We start from the raw sequence: 12,298 nt of genomic DNA on the forward strand, positions 1-12,298 counted from the left end.
AGCGGTAATGTTCATATATGGAGAAGTAATTGCAGATTGATTTAAGTCCTTGTCAGCTGTTGGCTTCAGAATCCAAAGAGACGGTGCCATTTTAAATCATATGAAACAAACTGATTCGTAAAATGGGAAATGGACATTGTAATGGACACAAATAAATAGATTTCTTGAAATATGATCATGTATGTAACCTCATTTGAACCAGTCGTACCACTCCGGAGGCAAAAGGGGGATAAATAAGGACAAGTTGATGTTGCTTTGAAGAAGACACCATTGCCTCCACTCATTTGCAGTATAGAAGATGCTCTGGATAAGGCTTTGTGTACAGTAGGCAAAGTGGGTTAGTGAACCGTAGTTTCCTGGGTTTCTAGGACATTCTGGAATACATTACATTTGCCTGTTCACTACATCTACTTTTTTGGGGGCGACTGCAAAGAGCGATTGAGGAAAGTGGATTACTCATGCAAATCTCTCCAGCCCGACCAACGCTACCTCTCTCTCTCACATTTAATTTTTCAGGCGCAGACCCTTCTCTCATCCCTTTCCTCTCTCCTCATCTATACCTCCACTCCATATCTACAAATCTCTAACCTGCCTGTTTTACATCTTCTGCCTCACATTTTTCTCTTCCTCCTCCAATTTCTGTCTCTTCCCCTCAATCTCCCCCCCCCCCCCCCCGCAACTATTCTCTGGTTATATCACCTCCTTTTTTCCCTTTGCATCCATGTCCTCTCTCTCAGGTCCTATCCTTTCTCTTATCCTATATTCTCCTCATCTGTGCCTTTCCTCATCACACCCCTGTGCATGTCCTCCCTCTCCTCCCTCCCTCCGTCCTCTCCTCTTTTGCTCCCACATTTCCCTCCACTCTCCTCCCTCATTTCTTTTGCCTCCCGTCTCGCTCTCTCTCAGGACATGAACCTCACACGTGGCTTATTGATTTCTGAAAGCAACACACATGCAGCTGATGTAGGGCCCACAAATCTGCGCACAGAGGATTTGAGACACACATGTGGTTAGGAACATGCATATAGACAGCATGTACAGTATGCATGCAGACACCCAACGACAGCAGTCGTGCAATGAATATTTAGCCGATGCCAGAATGATTAACACCGAGTTTGTGATGGGGAGAAAGGGAGAGAAAAGAGGAGGAAGAGAGCATGTGCCTGTAGATGGCAGAAGAGTGCTTTAAGGGAATGTGGGGGAGTACACGCACACATACACACACACACACACACACACACACACACACACACATACACACAAACACACTGTCACATACTTACAGGCACACTCACCCATACATATTCTCATTAGCCGTCACACAGGCACATTTATATAGCCTCACCTGTGAGGATGATCCTGAAAATTCCCAGGATTGATTTCAAACACACACACACACACACACACACACACACACACACACACACACACACACACACACACACACACACAAACATGCAAATGCTGTATGCTTGCATTGACGCTGCACCCAGACTCATGAGAATGAACGGTCAGAAAATCAGAAGCGCTGATTCTAATTTAATACTTTGATTATGATTCAGGAATGAAATTGACCAGTGACATGACTGGTTTCCCAAATGAGGTTTGTATATTTCCCTTGAGGCTGCTTTGTGACGAGTCAGAATCTGAAGAACCCCTAACATTCAACTTAATTCATATTTCTATCAAAAGAGATACTGAATATGATGTTTCTTGTCTTTGGTAAATGAATTTGTGTTTCCCCGGAATATAGCCTAATTTATGTTTATGTGGTGACAGCTCATACATCCAGTTTGTGCAGCTGGTTTGTTGTAGTGAAGCTTGGAGTGAACTTTATTATATCTACAGCACTTTATCAGATAAACATAAACAGATCTAAACATAAACAGATCATTGAGATAAGCAAATAAAATAAAATGAACAAATATAGATTTCATGACAATCTACAAAGAAAAGTCAGTATAATATAATTCAAATTCATTCTGTCTACAAGCAGCTTGGCCGGATCATCCAATAGACTAAACCCAGTCACTCCCAGTTGTCTTTGGTCAAACGGCCTTAAGATCAAGGACTCAACTTTATCTTCAGTCAGAACACGGCCCGTGCATAACCTTGGAGGAACACCACATAACCTGTAGCAAGAAACTGATGGTCAGAGATGTGTGGTGATGCCATGGGGTAAATAAAAAATGGATCTTTTAAAAAAAATAGTCCTCCAAATCATGCTGCTTAGGATATAATAAAATCAGAAGGGGGACATAAAATTCAGCGTGCATGCAAGGCCACTTCCTTGTTCGAGTAATGATGAATAAACTTTGTGGCTGTTTTGAAAATGTATTGGGCTCCACTCACCTCAACCCATGAAAATGTCCGCTTGTTAGCTCTGACTGATGAAATACACGATTGTTGTGATACCAACATCAATTTTTCAAGCTGTTTGAGGGCGTCTTTGAATTTTGTGCATTTCTACAGTGTTTTAAGTGCACAGCAGCACTCTCTATACACAACTGTATTGTTTGCATCACTATTTTTGGGAACAGGAAAGAGGTAACAGAGTTTGATTGTAAGAAGATTGAGCCAGTTACTATTTTATTTAAAAAAAACTTTTGTATGGATGTCCACAAAAACTGGTGGAAGGACGGGACATGGGCCAAACAAGAAGTCATTACATTTTGGCGAGGATCTGGACAAAGGGGTTGGTCTTGCAAGATTGGTTTCCCTGGAAATAATGCATGGTTCTTAAAAATACAAAAAAAAATTTGAGGATGGATTTCCAGTCTTGCAATTTGGTGCAGATCCAAGTAAAAAAGTGCAGATCAAGGGAATTTAATTTTGTTTTCATCGAGAGCTACGCTTTTTCTTCCGACAAATCGGAATAGACGCCTACAACTATTGCTAGTGTGAAGCTGAAGTAATGTAGATTCAGTCGGGAATCAACTGTTTATATGTATCTTCAAAGTTTAAGATCTATATCCAAACAAACATGACAGATTTGGTGCGGAATTCAAGGGGACTGTTGGTAGCTGAGTTGTACGGTTACTAAACATTAACACATATTGACTTAAAATCAATTACATAGCATCAAGAACTCACAAGTGTCACCTCACTGAGCCAATAGCTGTGCTTAAGTGTCTGCGTTTGTCTTCCCAGCCCAATTCCCAAACTCTTCCTTGCATTGATTTAATTTCACAAGACAAGTGGAGCAATGAGTAACAACTGGTAAGAGTTTATTGGTTGGTCCCTGTGACTAATCATTGGACACAGCTCACCACATCATATTGAGAGGCAGCGTTCTTCCAGTAGGATCTACCTTTTACTTTGACTCGATCTATCAGATACATTTGTTGGTCGTATTAGCACAGGAGATAAAGTTTTGGCAAGCACCCATTCCTCGGTGCAAGCGGACACCTCTGCATTTTGTCCTTTTTCCTCACAGTGCAACAACCACTAAGAGCATCAACCCAAAACAGCACCCTTTTTTTTTCACAGAAAAGGAGAGTCCATGTTAGGACATTATTTCCGAGCAAGAGCACGTGAATGGAAGCGGGAGCTTACGAGGAGCACTCGAAGGCAGCATCTCTGTACCGGCGGGGAGACGGAGGAGACGCACCAGCTGCTTCACCGGGAGAAAAGACCTGAGTGCACCAGGCAGAGGAGGGATGATACGTGTCTCCTCTGGTTTCTGACAACAGGAGGGATTTTCATATGAGCTTGGACCTCTGCAGAGAACTAAAGGAGGACTGCCTCGGCGTAACGAGCAAGCTCTGGTTTGGCTTGTTTGGTAAGGAAATCTTAAGAGGAGTGACTGGTGCTGATGTGAAAAGTCAGATGCATGAGAGAATGAGGAGAGAGTGATTCATTTGTCTTCATTCAGGAGAGGAGACAGATGCTGCGTTTTCCTCGGCTCTTCTTCTGAGAGAAGAAAAGGAACAGTCAAGTGGTTTGGAGGCTTATCCTGCAGGAGAGGACATTCATTTTCTGTTTTTTGTAATAGCAAAAGGGGGACAGACAGAGCAGGGGGGATTTTTTCTTTCTTTTTTTTTTTTAGGATTTACGCGAGAAGAGGAAGAGACGTGTAGTGCACTAAAACGGCACGGGAGGAGAAGCGCATAAGGAGAGGTGGGAGAACAGCCTGTAGGCTTTAGACAGAGGGATATATGAGGATGGAGAGGGGCTGCAGCCCGGTGGAAGTGTGGATTTGAAGCTCTGCCTCCCTCTCAATCACTCTTTTACAAGGGAGCGGGACGGAATAGAGAGATATTGACGGCGAGCATCGCACAGACCCGGCGGAAAGAGAGAGACAACCTGTGCGTCTCATCCTCCTCCATCCTCCCGCTCCATCCTGCGCTTTCCTCACTCTGGATGTTGACTGAATTAATTTTCTTTTCGGATATGAAGGATTTATCTAGTCTGTGTTAGAAGGAGGGGGCAAATAAAACCTATCTCTCTTCCCCCTCTCTCTCCCTCTCCTTCTCCCTCTCTCTCTCCCTCTCTCCCTCTCTCCCCCCTGGTTCTCTGGATGTGAAGCAGCATGCGGCCCGGTGAGAGCTTAGAGGGCTCGCGCTCGGCTCGCGGAAGATGCGTTGACGCTGAGCATTTTACCGACAGCGGCTGTCTCGCGCACCCCTCGTCGGCACAGCGGACGAAGAGGGGGACGACGGAGAGGAGGATGCGGGGGACTTGCGGGAGGATGACGGACCAAGGCGCGACGGCCACGCGCTGTTTTCTCTGGAGCCTGGTTCTTTGGACGCTCTCGTCGCGCGCGCAAGGTAAGGGGGAAGCACACACACACACACACACACACACACACACACACACACACACACACACACACACACACACACACGTATTCACTCACTCACTCACGCGCAAGGGAGAATAAACGCCCTCACGCACACTCCCACGCACGCACGCACAATGACTGGTTCTTGAGTTTTTCTCCTGTGCTGCAGTCACAAGACATATGCTGTGCGCGTGCGTGACGTATCTGCGTGTGTGTGTGTGCGTTAGAGGGGAGGTGTGTGTGTGTGTGTGGGGGGGGGGGTGTGTGCGTGCGTGCGTGCGTGCGTTTCTGGATGTATGGTGTGTTGCGGAGAAATAGATACTGGCTTCAAGGGAGGATGGAGGGAAAGAAGGAGAGAGAAGGATGGAACCGGCAACAGCCTCTTTCCCTCTTCCCTCATTTTCCTCTCTCTCTCTCTCACCCCCCCCTCTCCCTCTATCTCTCCCTCTTTCTCTCTTTCTTCCTCTCTCTTCCTCTTTCTCTCTCTCACCCCCCTCTCTCTCCCCCTCTCTTCCTCTTTCTCTCTCTTCCCCTCTCTCTCTCCCTCTCTTTCTCTCTCTCCCTCTCTGTCTCTGTCTCTACCCCCCCCTCCCTCTCTCTCTCACCCCCCATCCTTCTCTTCAATACAGCCATTGAGCTGGTAGCCAATAAATATTCTTGCGGTAGCTCTTGGGCTGTGGCAGCGAACGTGAGCTGCTTATACCAAAGTGTGTGCGGGAATGTTTGTGTGTGTGTTTGTGTGTGTATGTGAACGTGAGTTGTGTACAGTGATGAGACCCCAAGCCTTACACAGCATTTTTACCCCCCCCCCCCCCCCCCAAAACAAAATTTCTCCCCTCACGCCTGTCTATTCATTTTCTGCTGCGTTTTGCTCAAAGGATGTTATATAATGGTGGTGTCTCCCCCCTCTCACTCTCAAACACACACTTTCTGCCCTTGCACCCCCTCCCCAATCACTCTCTCCCTTCCTTCTTTCCCTCATCGCTCTCTCTCTCTCTCTCTCTCTCTCTCCCTTCCTTCCTCTCCCTTCTCTATTTCCTATCCAGGGTGAAATAAAATGTTAAAATATTCACAGTATAGCACACACTCTCTCTCCTGCCTTCTTTTGTCTGTCTGTATCTTGGTCGTCCTCTGCTTTCCATTTTTAGTTTCTCTCTTGATGCTTTTTCAGAAATGGTGCACAAACCCACATACACACACACACACGCATGGATATACTGTATGCACCCGTTGTTGGGTCAGGTGGTGCGGACACTAACTTGACCATTCATCACCGTCGTGAGAAGAAAAGACAGGAGGGTGGAGGATGAAGCAGAGGAGGCAAGAGGAGTGTAGGAAGAGAGCAAGAGGAGACAGGGCAGAGGATGGGGGAGTAAAATGGGGTGATGAAGAGGCAAGACAAGAGGAGAAAAAAGCTGGAGGTGAGGGAGGGAAGGAAGGAGAGAGTTGAGTGACAATGGGGGAGACAACTTTCACGATAGAAAGACACTGAAGTTTAGAGGCTCAGGCTGGAGTGGTTTTCTAACTACATATATCAAAGTGGCTGAGTTTCTGATAAGATCCAGTCAGCTTGATTTTTGTCAGAAGACTAAAAGTTGGGTTAAGAAACTGGTGAGACTGAGATTGTAGAATTGTCCAAGAAGGCAACAGGAATCCTAAAAATCCATTTGGCATCGTGGAAGTAACTTCTGCATGATCCTCGACTGTGAGGAGAGCTGTGTGGGCTGACAGAGCAGAAGTTCTGTGGATTTCTACAGTGATTGGATAAATCGACACTGGGGACGTCTAGACACTTGTACCATCGCAAAATGCAGGATTGTAGTTTCACTCCTTTTCCAACCTATTCTGAACTTTTTCTCCTAATTTATGTTTAACTTAGAGGGGTACATGTGAGAGAGATTGTGATTTGTAGGGTGTCGACCGAACAAAAACGAGAGGTGGGATTTCCTCCGGCACAAAAGATCTAATTTGAAACCCTTAGGGGCACAGATCCTGGCACAGGCTATCCTCGTGTTTTATATATATTTCAAAGCCTGAGAGCTGAGCTGAGGAATAATTCTAGTTAAATGCAAATTCTGATTATTAAAATGTCAAAGGTATAGATGCTGAAAGTTGCCAAGCAAGCAAATACAAATGTTTTTTCAGTGTAGAGGCTGAGGAGTAAAAGTAAATAAATGTGTAATTAAATGTCCCCTTGATCCATGCTGACATTTTGAGAAACCAAGGCTTTGAAAACAAAAAAAAAAAAGCTGTGGAATTAAAACCAGCCACCAGCCAAATGCTCTTACATTTTGGCTGTGAATGGTAAATTAGACTACTCAAGTGGCCATTGGCAGGTAACCAATCATTGTATGGAGCCGCAATTCTGTTCTAAAAACCAATCTGGAAGGTAAAGTAATGAAACGGGCATTAATAGATTAACACGCTGCTGTAGCCGCTGGACAAAAACGTTAATTTCTCAACTTGCTTAACACATTTGACATGCAGTGCCAATTCCACAGTAATGGCATCTTTTGGGCTGATGAAAGGCTGCAACACTCCAGCTTCCACTGGACCCTGTTTTAGTATCTGACTGGTCATTATAAAGCCTTTTTGCTAATGTGGGAATAGCTTGTGGGAATGTAATTTAAAAAGCATAATATTGAACTTTCTTGAAGTTTCTCTTGACGTTGGGCGCCTTAAGAAACTGCAGCACTCGTCCTCTGTTCTTCCTCTCACCCCTGATCCCCTCTTTTCTGTTTCATCTGTTCTCCTCCTCTCCTCACAGCTGCACCGCTCAGCCTCAACTCCACCTCTCCTGTCTTCCCCTCTCCCGTCCCATCTCCCATCCCCTCGCTCCTCTGTTTTCCTCCCCCTCTGCTCAGCACTTCTTCTCATCTCCCCTCGCTCCTCCTTTCATCTGTCAGATTTGTCTTGTGGCTCCAGAGGCTTAATTTACTCACCAAACATAGAAAGTCTCATGTATGTACATGCACTCAAGAAGAAGACAAAAAAAACCCCACACACATTTCCCAGCGTCCCTCCCAGACCCTGAATGTATTATAGGTACCATTTACACTCTACGCCTTAACAGCAAATCTCCATCTCCATCTCTACGATTAACCTTATCGAAGGTTTTTATCGACCGTATGGATTTCATCAGCACTCAATCAAAGGACTAACACCGATCAATCATCTTGCACTAATTATCAATTAGACAGCCGGGTCATCCATCTATAGTTATCAGGGGGGTGAGGAATCGTAACTGCGAGTGACCAAGCAATTAACCCAGACGGCTAAAAATAGCTAATTTAATTTATATTGACGAACCATGGAAATGTAGTGCTTTGTTCTTGCAACATAGCTAAATTGAAATTTATCATTCATCCCCCGGTAGCATCTAGTAATTTAATGCCGGTCATCAGTTTTAGATTGGACGGGCTGTCAGGCACAGCAAAATGCTCCTCCAACCAGGTTTTATAACCCATCACTGGATATCAGAGATTGATTGGTGCAGTACACAACTGTGATGTTGATTATAAGTCATTGATGGATGTCGTCCATAATTGTGCCACTGCCGATCATTTACCTGCATATTTTGGCGATCAATCCTGGCTGTCAGCTATCGATTGATACCCCACGTACGATTAATAGAACGGGTAATTGGTGAGCTCGGAGGCGTCCTGTTTTGTCTTTCTGTTTTGCAACACACACACACACACACACACACACACACACACACACACACACACACACATTGAGTACTGTACAAACACACCATTAGCACAACGCAGACTCTCTAGCCCACATTTAATCCTGTGGCTTATGGTTGGTTTCTCAGGGAGGGAGATGTGTCTGTCGCAGCCTCTTGATCATAGAAATACTTTAGACTTATTAAGGAAGGGAGAGAGGATGGAGGGGTGAGGAGGAAGAGAGGGATAGGGACAGAGTAAGCCGGCATAACATAAGCAGAACATAAACCAGTTAATATTTCAGCCTTATTCATCCCTCGACTTTGATATGAGCACAATCTCACCTCTGTCCTCCCATCATAGTCTCTTCTTTAATCTCTCTTTCACTCTTTTACTTATTGTATTCTGCCGTTGTGTCCTCAGCTCCATTCTCTCCCCGACTGTCCCCCCTGACTTTCATACACCTAATCCTCTCCTCTCTCCGTTTACAACCTCAACACAGAGAATTTGTAATCACTTGTTTTTTTTCTTCTTCTCGCTTTCACTCCCTCATAACCTCCTCCTCCTCCTCTCCTGCTTTACTTCGCTGTCAAACATTTGATAACAATGCCAGGAGAAGCGTGACATTGGAGTCGCACGGGGAAACATATGGGCGGTGATTTGACTGTGACACCCATCCAGTTAGTAGTATTTTTCATTTTTAACAAACAGTGCAATGCTTCCTTAACCATACCCAGGTGGTTTTTGTTACCTGAACACAACTGGGTTGCTGTGAGATGGAATCTGAGACTTAACCAACACTGACAGTGAACACATTCACAGATTCATACAACATGAATATGCAAAATATGTAAACATTTTCTGTAATATATTAATTATGGTGTTGTGTATGATCGTGATGCAAGCAGCATTACTGTTCCCCTAAAGCTTTCTTTTTCCTCAAGGCAAAATACATGCTTATGGATGTAATTCATGAGATAATGGTTGCACCTAACCCTGAAGAGCAAGTGTGAGTGTGTGTTGCTTCATATTTTTTAATGAATCTGAAGTCTTTGATATTTTACAGCATCAGAGGGCATTTGACTTTCGGTTCGAGTGACTTTTTCTTTTTAATTTATGCTCTCTGTAACAATTTTCTCACTCATCTATTGCCGGCGAAAAACCCTTGTGATCCTGCGTTTATTCCTATTTCGTAAAATTTCACTCCTCCTCTCTCTCAGTTGTTTTTTTCCCTCTCCATCCATCCTCCTTCACCTCTAATCACCAATTCTTCCTTCCTGCTCCCTCCTTCCAACATCCACCCATGCTGAATTTGTAATCACCACCTTTCTGTCATCCCACATCTGTCTCCTCTTTCCCTCTCTCCGCCTTTCTTTTCCTATTTTCATTCTTCCATTAGTCTTGCCTGTCCTTTCCACTCCTCCCCAGCTCCTATTCTTAGTGAATTTGTTATGTGTTGATTGTAATAGGTGGGCGCTCACAGGGCTCTGTGGATCTCACATGGCTATTTCCACGTTTCATCCCTGCACACAGATTGCCACCCAGGTTGTGTGCTTTTAAAGATCTCCAGAGCCAAATCTGCTCTAGTATTTCAGATCTCTGTTTGCCTGCTGGGGTTTTAGAAATGTCAGCTTGCACATATTTAGCTGCCTCTGCTATCAACAGGCTGTTAAATTAAAAGAAGCAATAATTTTGCTGTGCAAATATTAAGAAAGAGAGACTGCACTCAAGTCACTATAGCTTTTCCAGGTGTTCAAGGACACTGCAGAGCCATCAAAGCCTTTTTTGAATTTGCAATTTCTTTTCCTTTTATAGTCTAAATGTTTATTTAAAAAACAGCGTCATAAATGTAATAAGTATAATCATAATCCAAATTGAGAAAATAACATGGTGGTTTCATGCAGAAGCTGTCTGTAAAGATAGCACAACAATGGACTGAACCGTGAACAACAAACTGCCTTCAACCACGCAAACACAAGCCAGATTCATTGGTTTCAAGTTACAAGTGAAACCACCTTTAATTATTCCAAATAGGAAACGAGGTTCTGATTGAAGAGCCATCAAACTGTGAAAGTCGTCTGTGTTTTCCAGTTACTCCGAATGTGACTTTTGAGACATATGAGGTTTCTGCAGAGCACAGGCACGTTGCATGTCTCACGCACATGCACACCCACAATCTGTCAGCCCTCCATAGCCTCTTCATTATTTCAGAGATGATTAGAAGTAGACATGACGTGAACATGTTGAGCATGCAAACACATGCACACACACACATACACACACACACACACACACACACACATGCAAACTAATAAATACACAAAAATATGTTGGGTACACCAAGATAGCATGTGTTACCCTGAGGATCTGACCACAAATGGACTCAAATACATGCAAGCACACAAGCGCATGTGCACACACACACATACACACACACATATGCACACACACACACACACACACACACACACACACACACGCACACACACATGCAGGGACAGGAGACAGGCACATAAACACACTCATACTTTCTCTGATGCGTTGCGTGAAAGGCAGATGAGAAATTAACAAAGGCAGACAGCCTCATATCCAGCTGCTGCTCCCTGTGTGTGTGTGTGTGTGTGTGTGTGTGTGTGTGTGTGTGTGTGTGTGTTCGCTGGTAAAGATTCCTTGTAAAGACACATGCAACATGAACAGTATAGACAGAGGAGAAGGTTTTGCAGATTGGAGTCAAAGGAGAAATACTGTGTATGGGTGGATGGATGGATGGACACAGTAAAGAGCAGTGTGGGGCAAAGGTTCGATCCCTGGTGACAGCCAGAGTCTGTCCCTGTCAGACTGTCCTTGAGGAAGATACTGATGCCTTTAATGACTGTGTGCTGCCCCCTGGGGAAAATATATACTGCAGCTGACATGAAATCCCTACAAGACCAACACCACAGCAGAACAGGACCTGAATGATAAAAAAATCATGCAGAGAAGAAAAAGAAAAAACAGAAAAGGTTGTTCATTATTGTTCTTGTGTTCATTACAATAGCTTTATCAAACCAAACCAAGCTAAATAAATTTAATATCAGTCTCCTCACCTCCCCTTTGATTTATACCTATTTTAATAAATTGGCTGGCAGCTTCTTCTTCTTCGCTGCCTTTCAAGTTACTCATCCTGGATGTGAGGGAAACAAAAGCAGCCTTTCGTGCTTTGGTTTATTCTAAAGCCAATAAACAAAATTAATTTTAGAATTAATGCAAATTACTATTTGAAAATAACCATTTTACCAGTTCTCATTTTCGACCATTAAATCCAGGCGTTGCAGCAAGTTATTTTAATGGGTAGCAAATGATTTGTGTGTAGTATTATAATATCTTGGGAATAGCAATTTGATAAACATACTCGTGGCTTCAAAGCACCCTTTCAGAGCACTATAGATGTTCAAAATCTACTGCTGAAAAACATGAATACAATTTAGATTTACAACTTTTTATTATACAGTGTAATGTTGTATCTTCAGAGCAGTTAGGCTGATGATAACCGGGCGAGGGATTGGATGCACTGCATGTTTAGCCAATGGACACTTGTTCATATGTGCAAATAATTAACCAGAAGTGACCCTACACGTGAATATGACATAAAGGTTTAATTTATTACATTACTTATGATCATAAATGTTAACATGTTTTGTAAGATCACAGTTTCTTTTCTGTTTATTAGTGAACGTTCACAGATACTACATTTAATACTTTATATTCCCTTACATCGCATTTTACTCAGAAGTTAATGTCTAATGCAGCAATGATATTATAAGATTGTTGCTCAAATCACCATTGATATAATTTAATCTGTGGC

The 12,298-nt window shown here is 43.6% G+C and overlaps 1 protein-coding gene across 1 annotated transcript in view; it reads left to right on the forward strand.

Annotated features, from left to right (window-relative positions):
• Window positions 1–3,807: 3,807 nt before the first annotated feature.
• csmd3b (CUB and Sushi multiple domains 3b) overlaps window positions 3,808–12,298 on the forward strand; it is a 300,140-nt gene continuing 291,649 nt past the window's right edge. The window contains exon 1 of the mRNA XM_069516453.1: window positions 3,808–4,769. Coding sequence (XP_069372554.1) covers window positions 4,532–4,769 — 238 coding nt within the window. The 5' untranslated portion in view covers window positions 3,808–4,531. The remainder of the gene's footprint in view (window positions 4,770–12,298) is intronic.

This window comes from Paralichthys olivaceus, chromosome 20 (assembly GCF_024713975.1).
Source record: "Paralichthys olivaceus isolate ysfri-2021 chromosome 20, ASM2471397v2, whole genome shotgun sequence".
NCBI lineage: Eukaryota > Metazoa > Chordata > Actinopteri > Pleuronectiformes > Paralichthyidae > Paralichthys > Paralichthys olivaceus.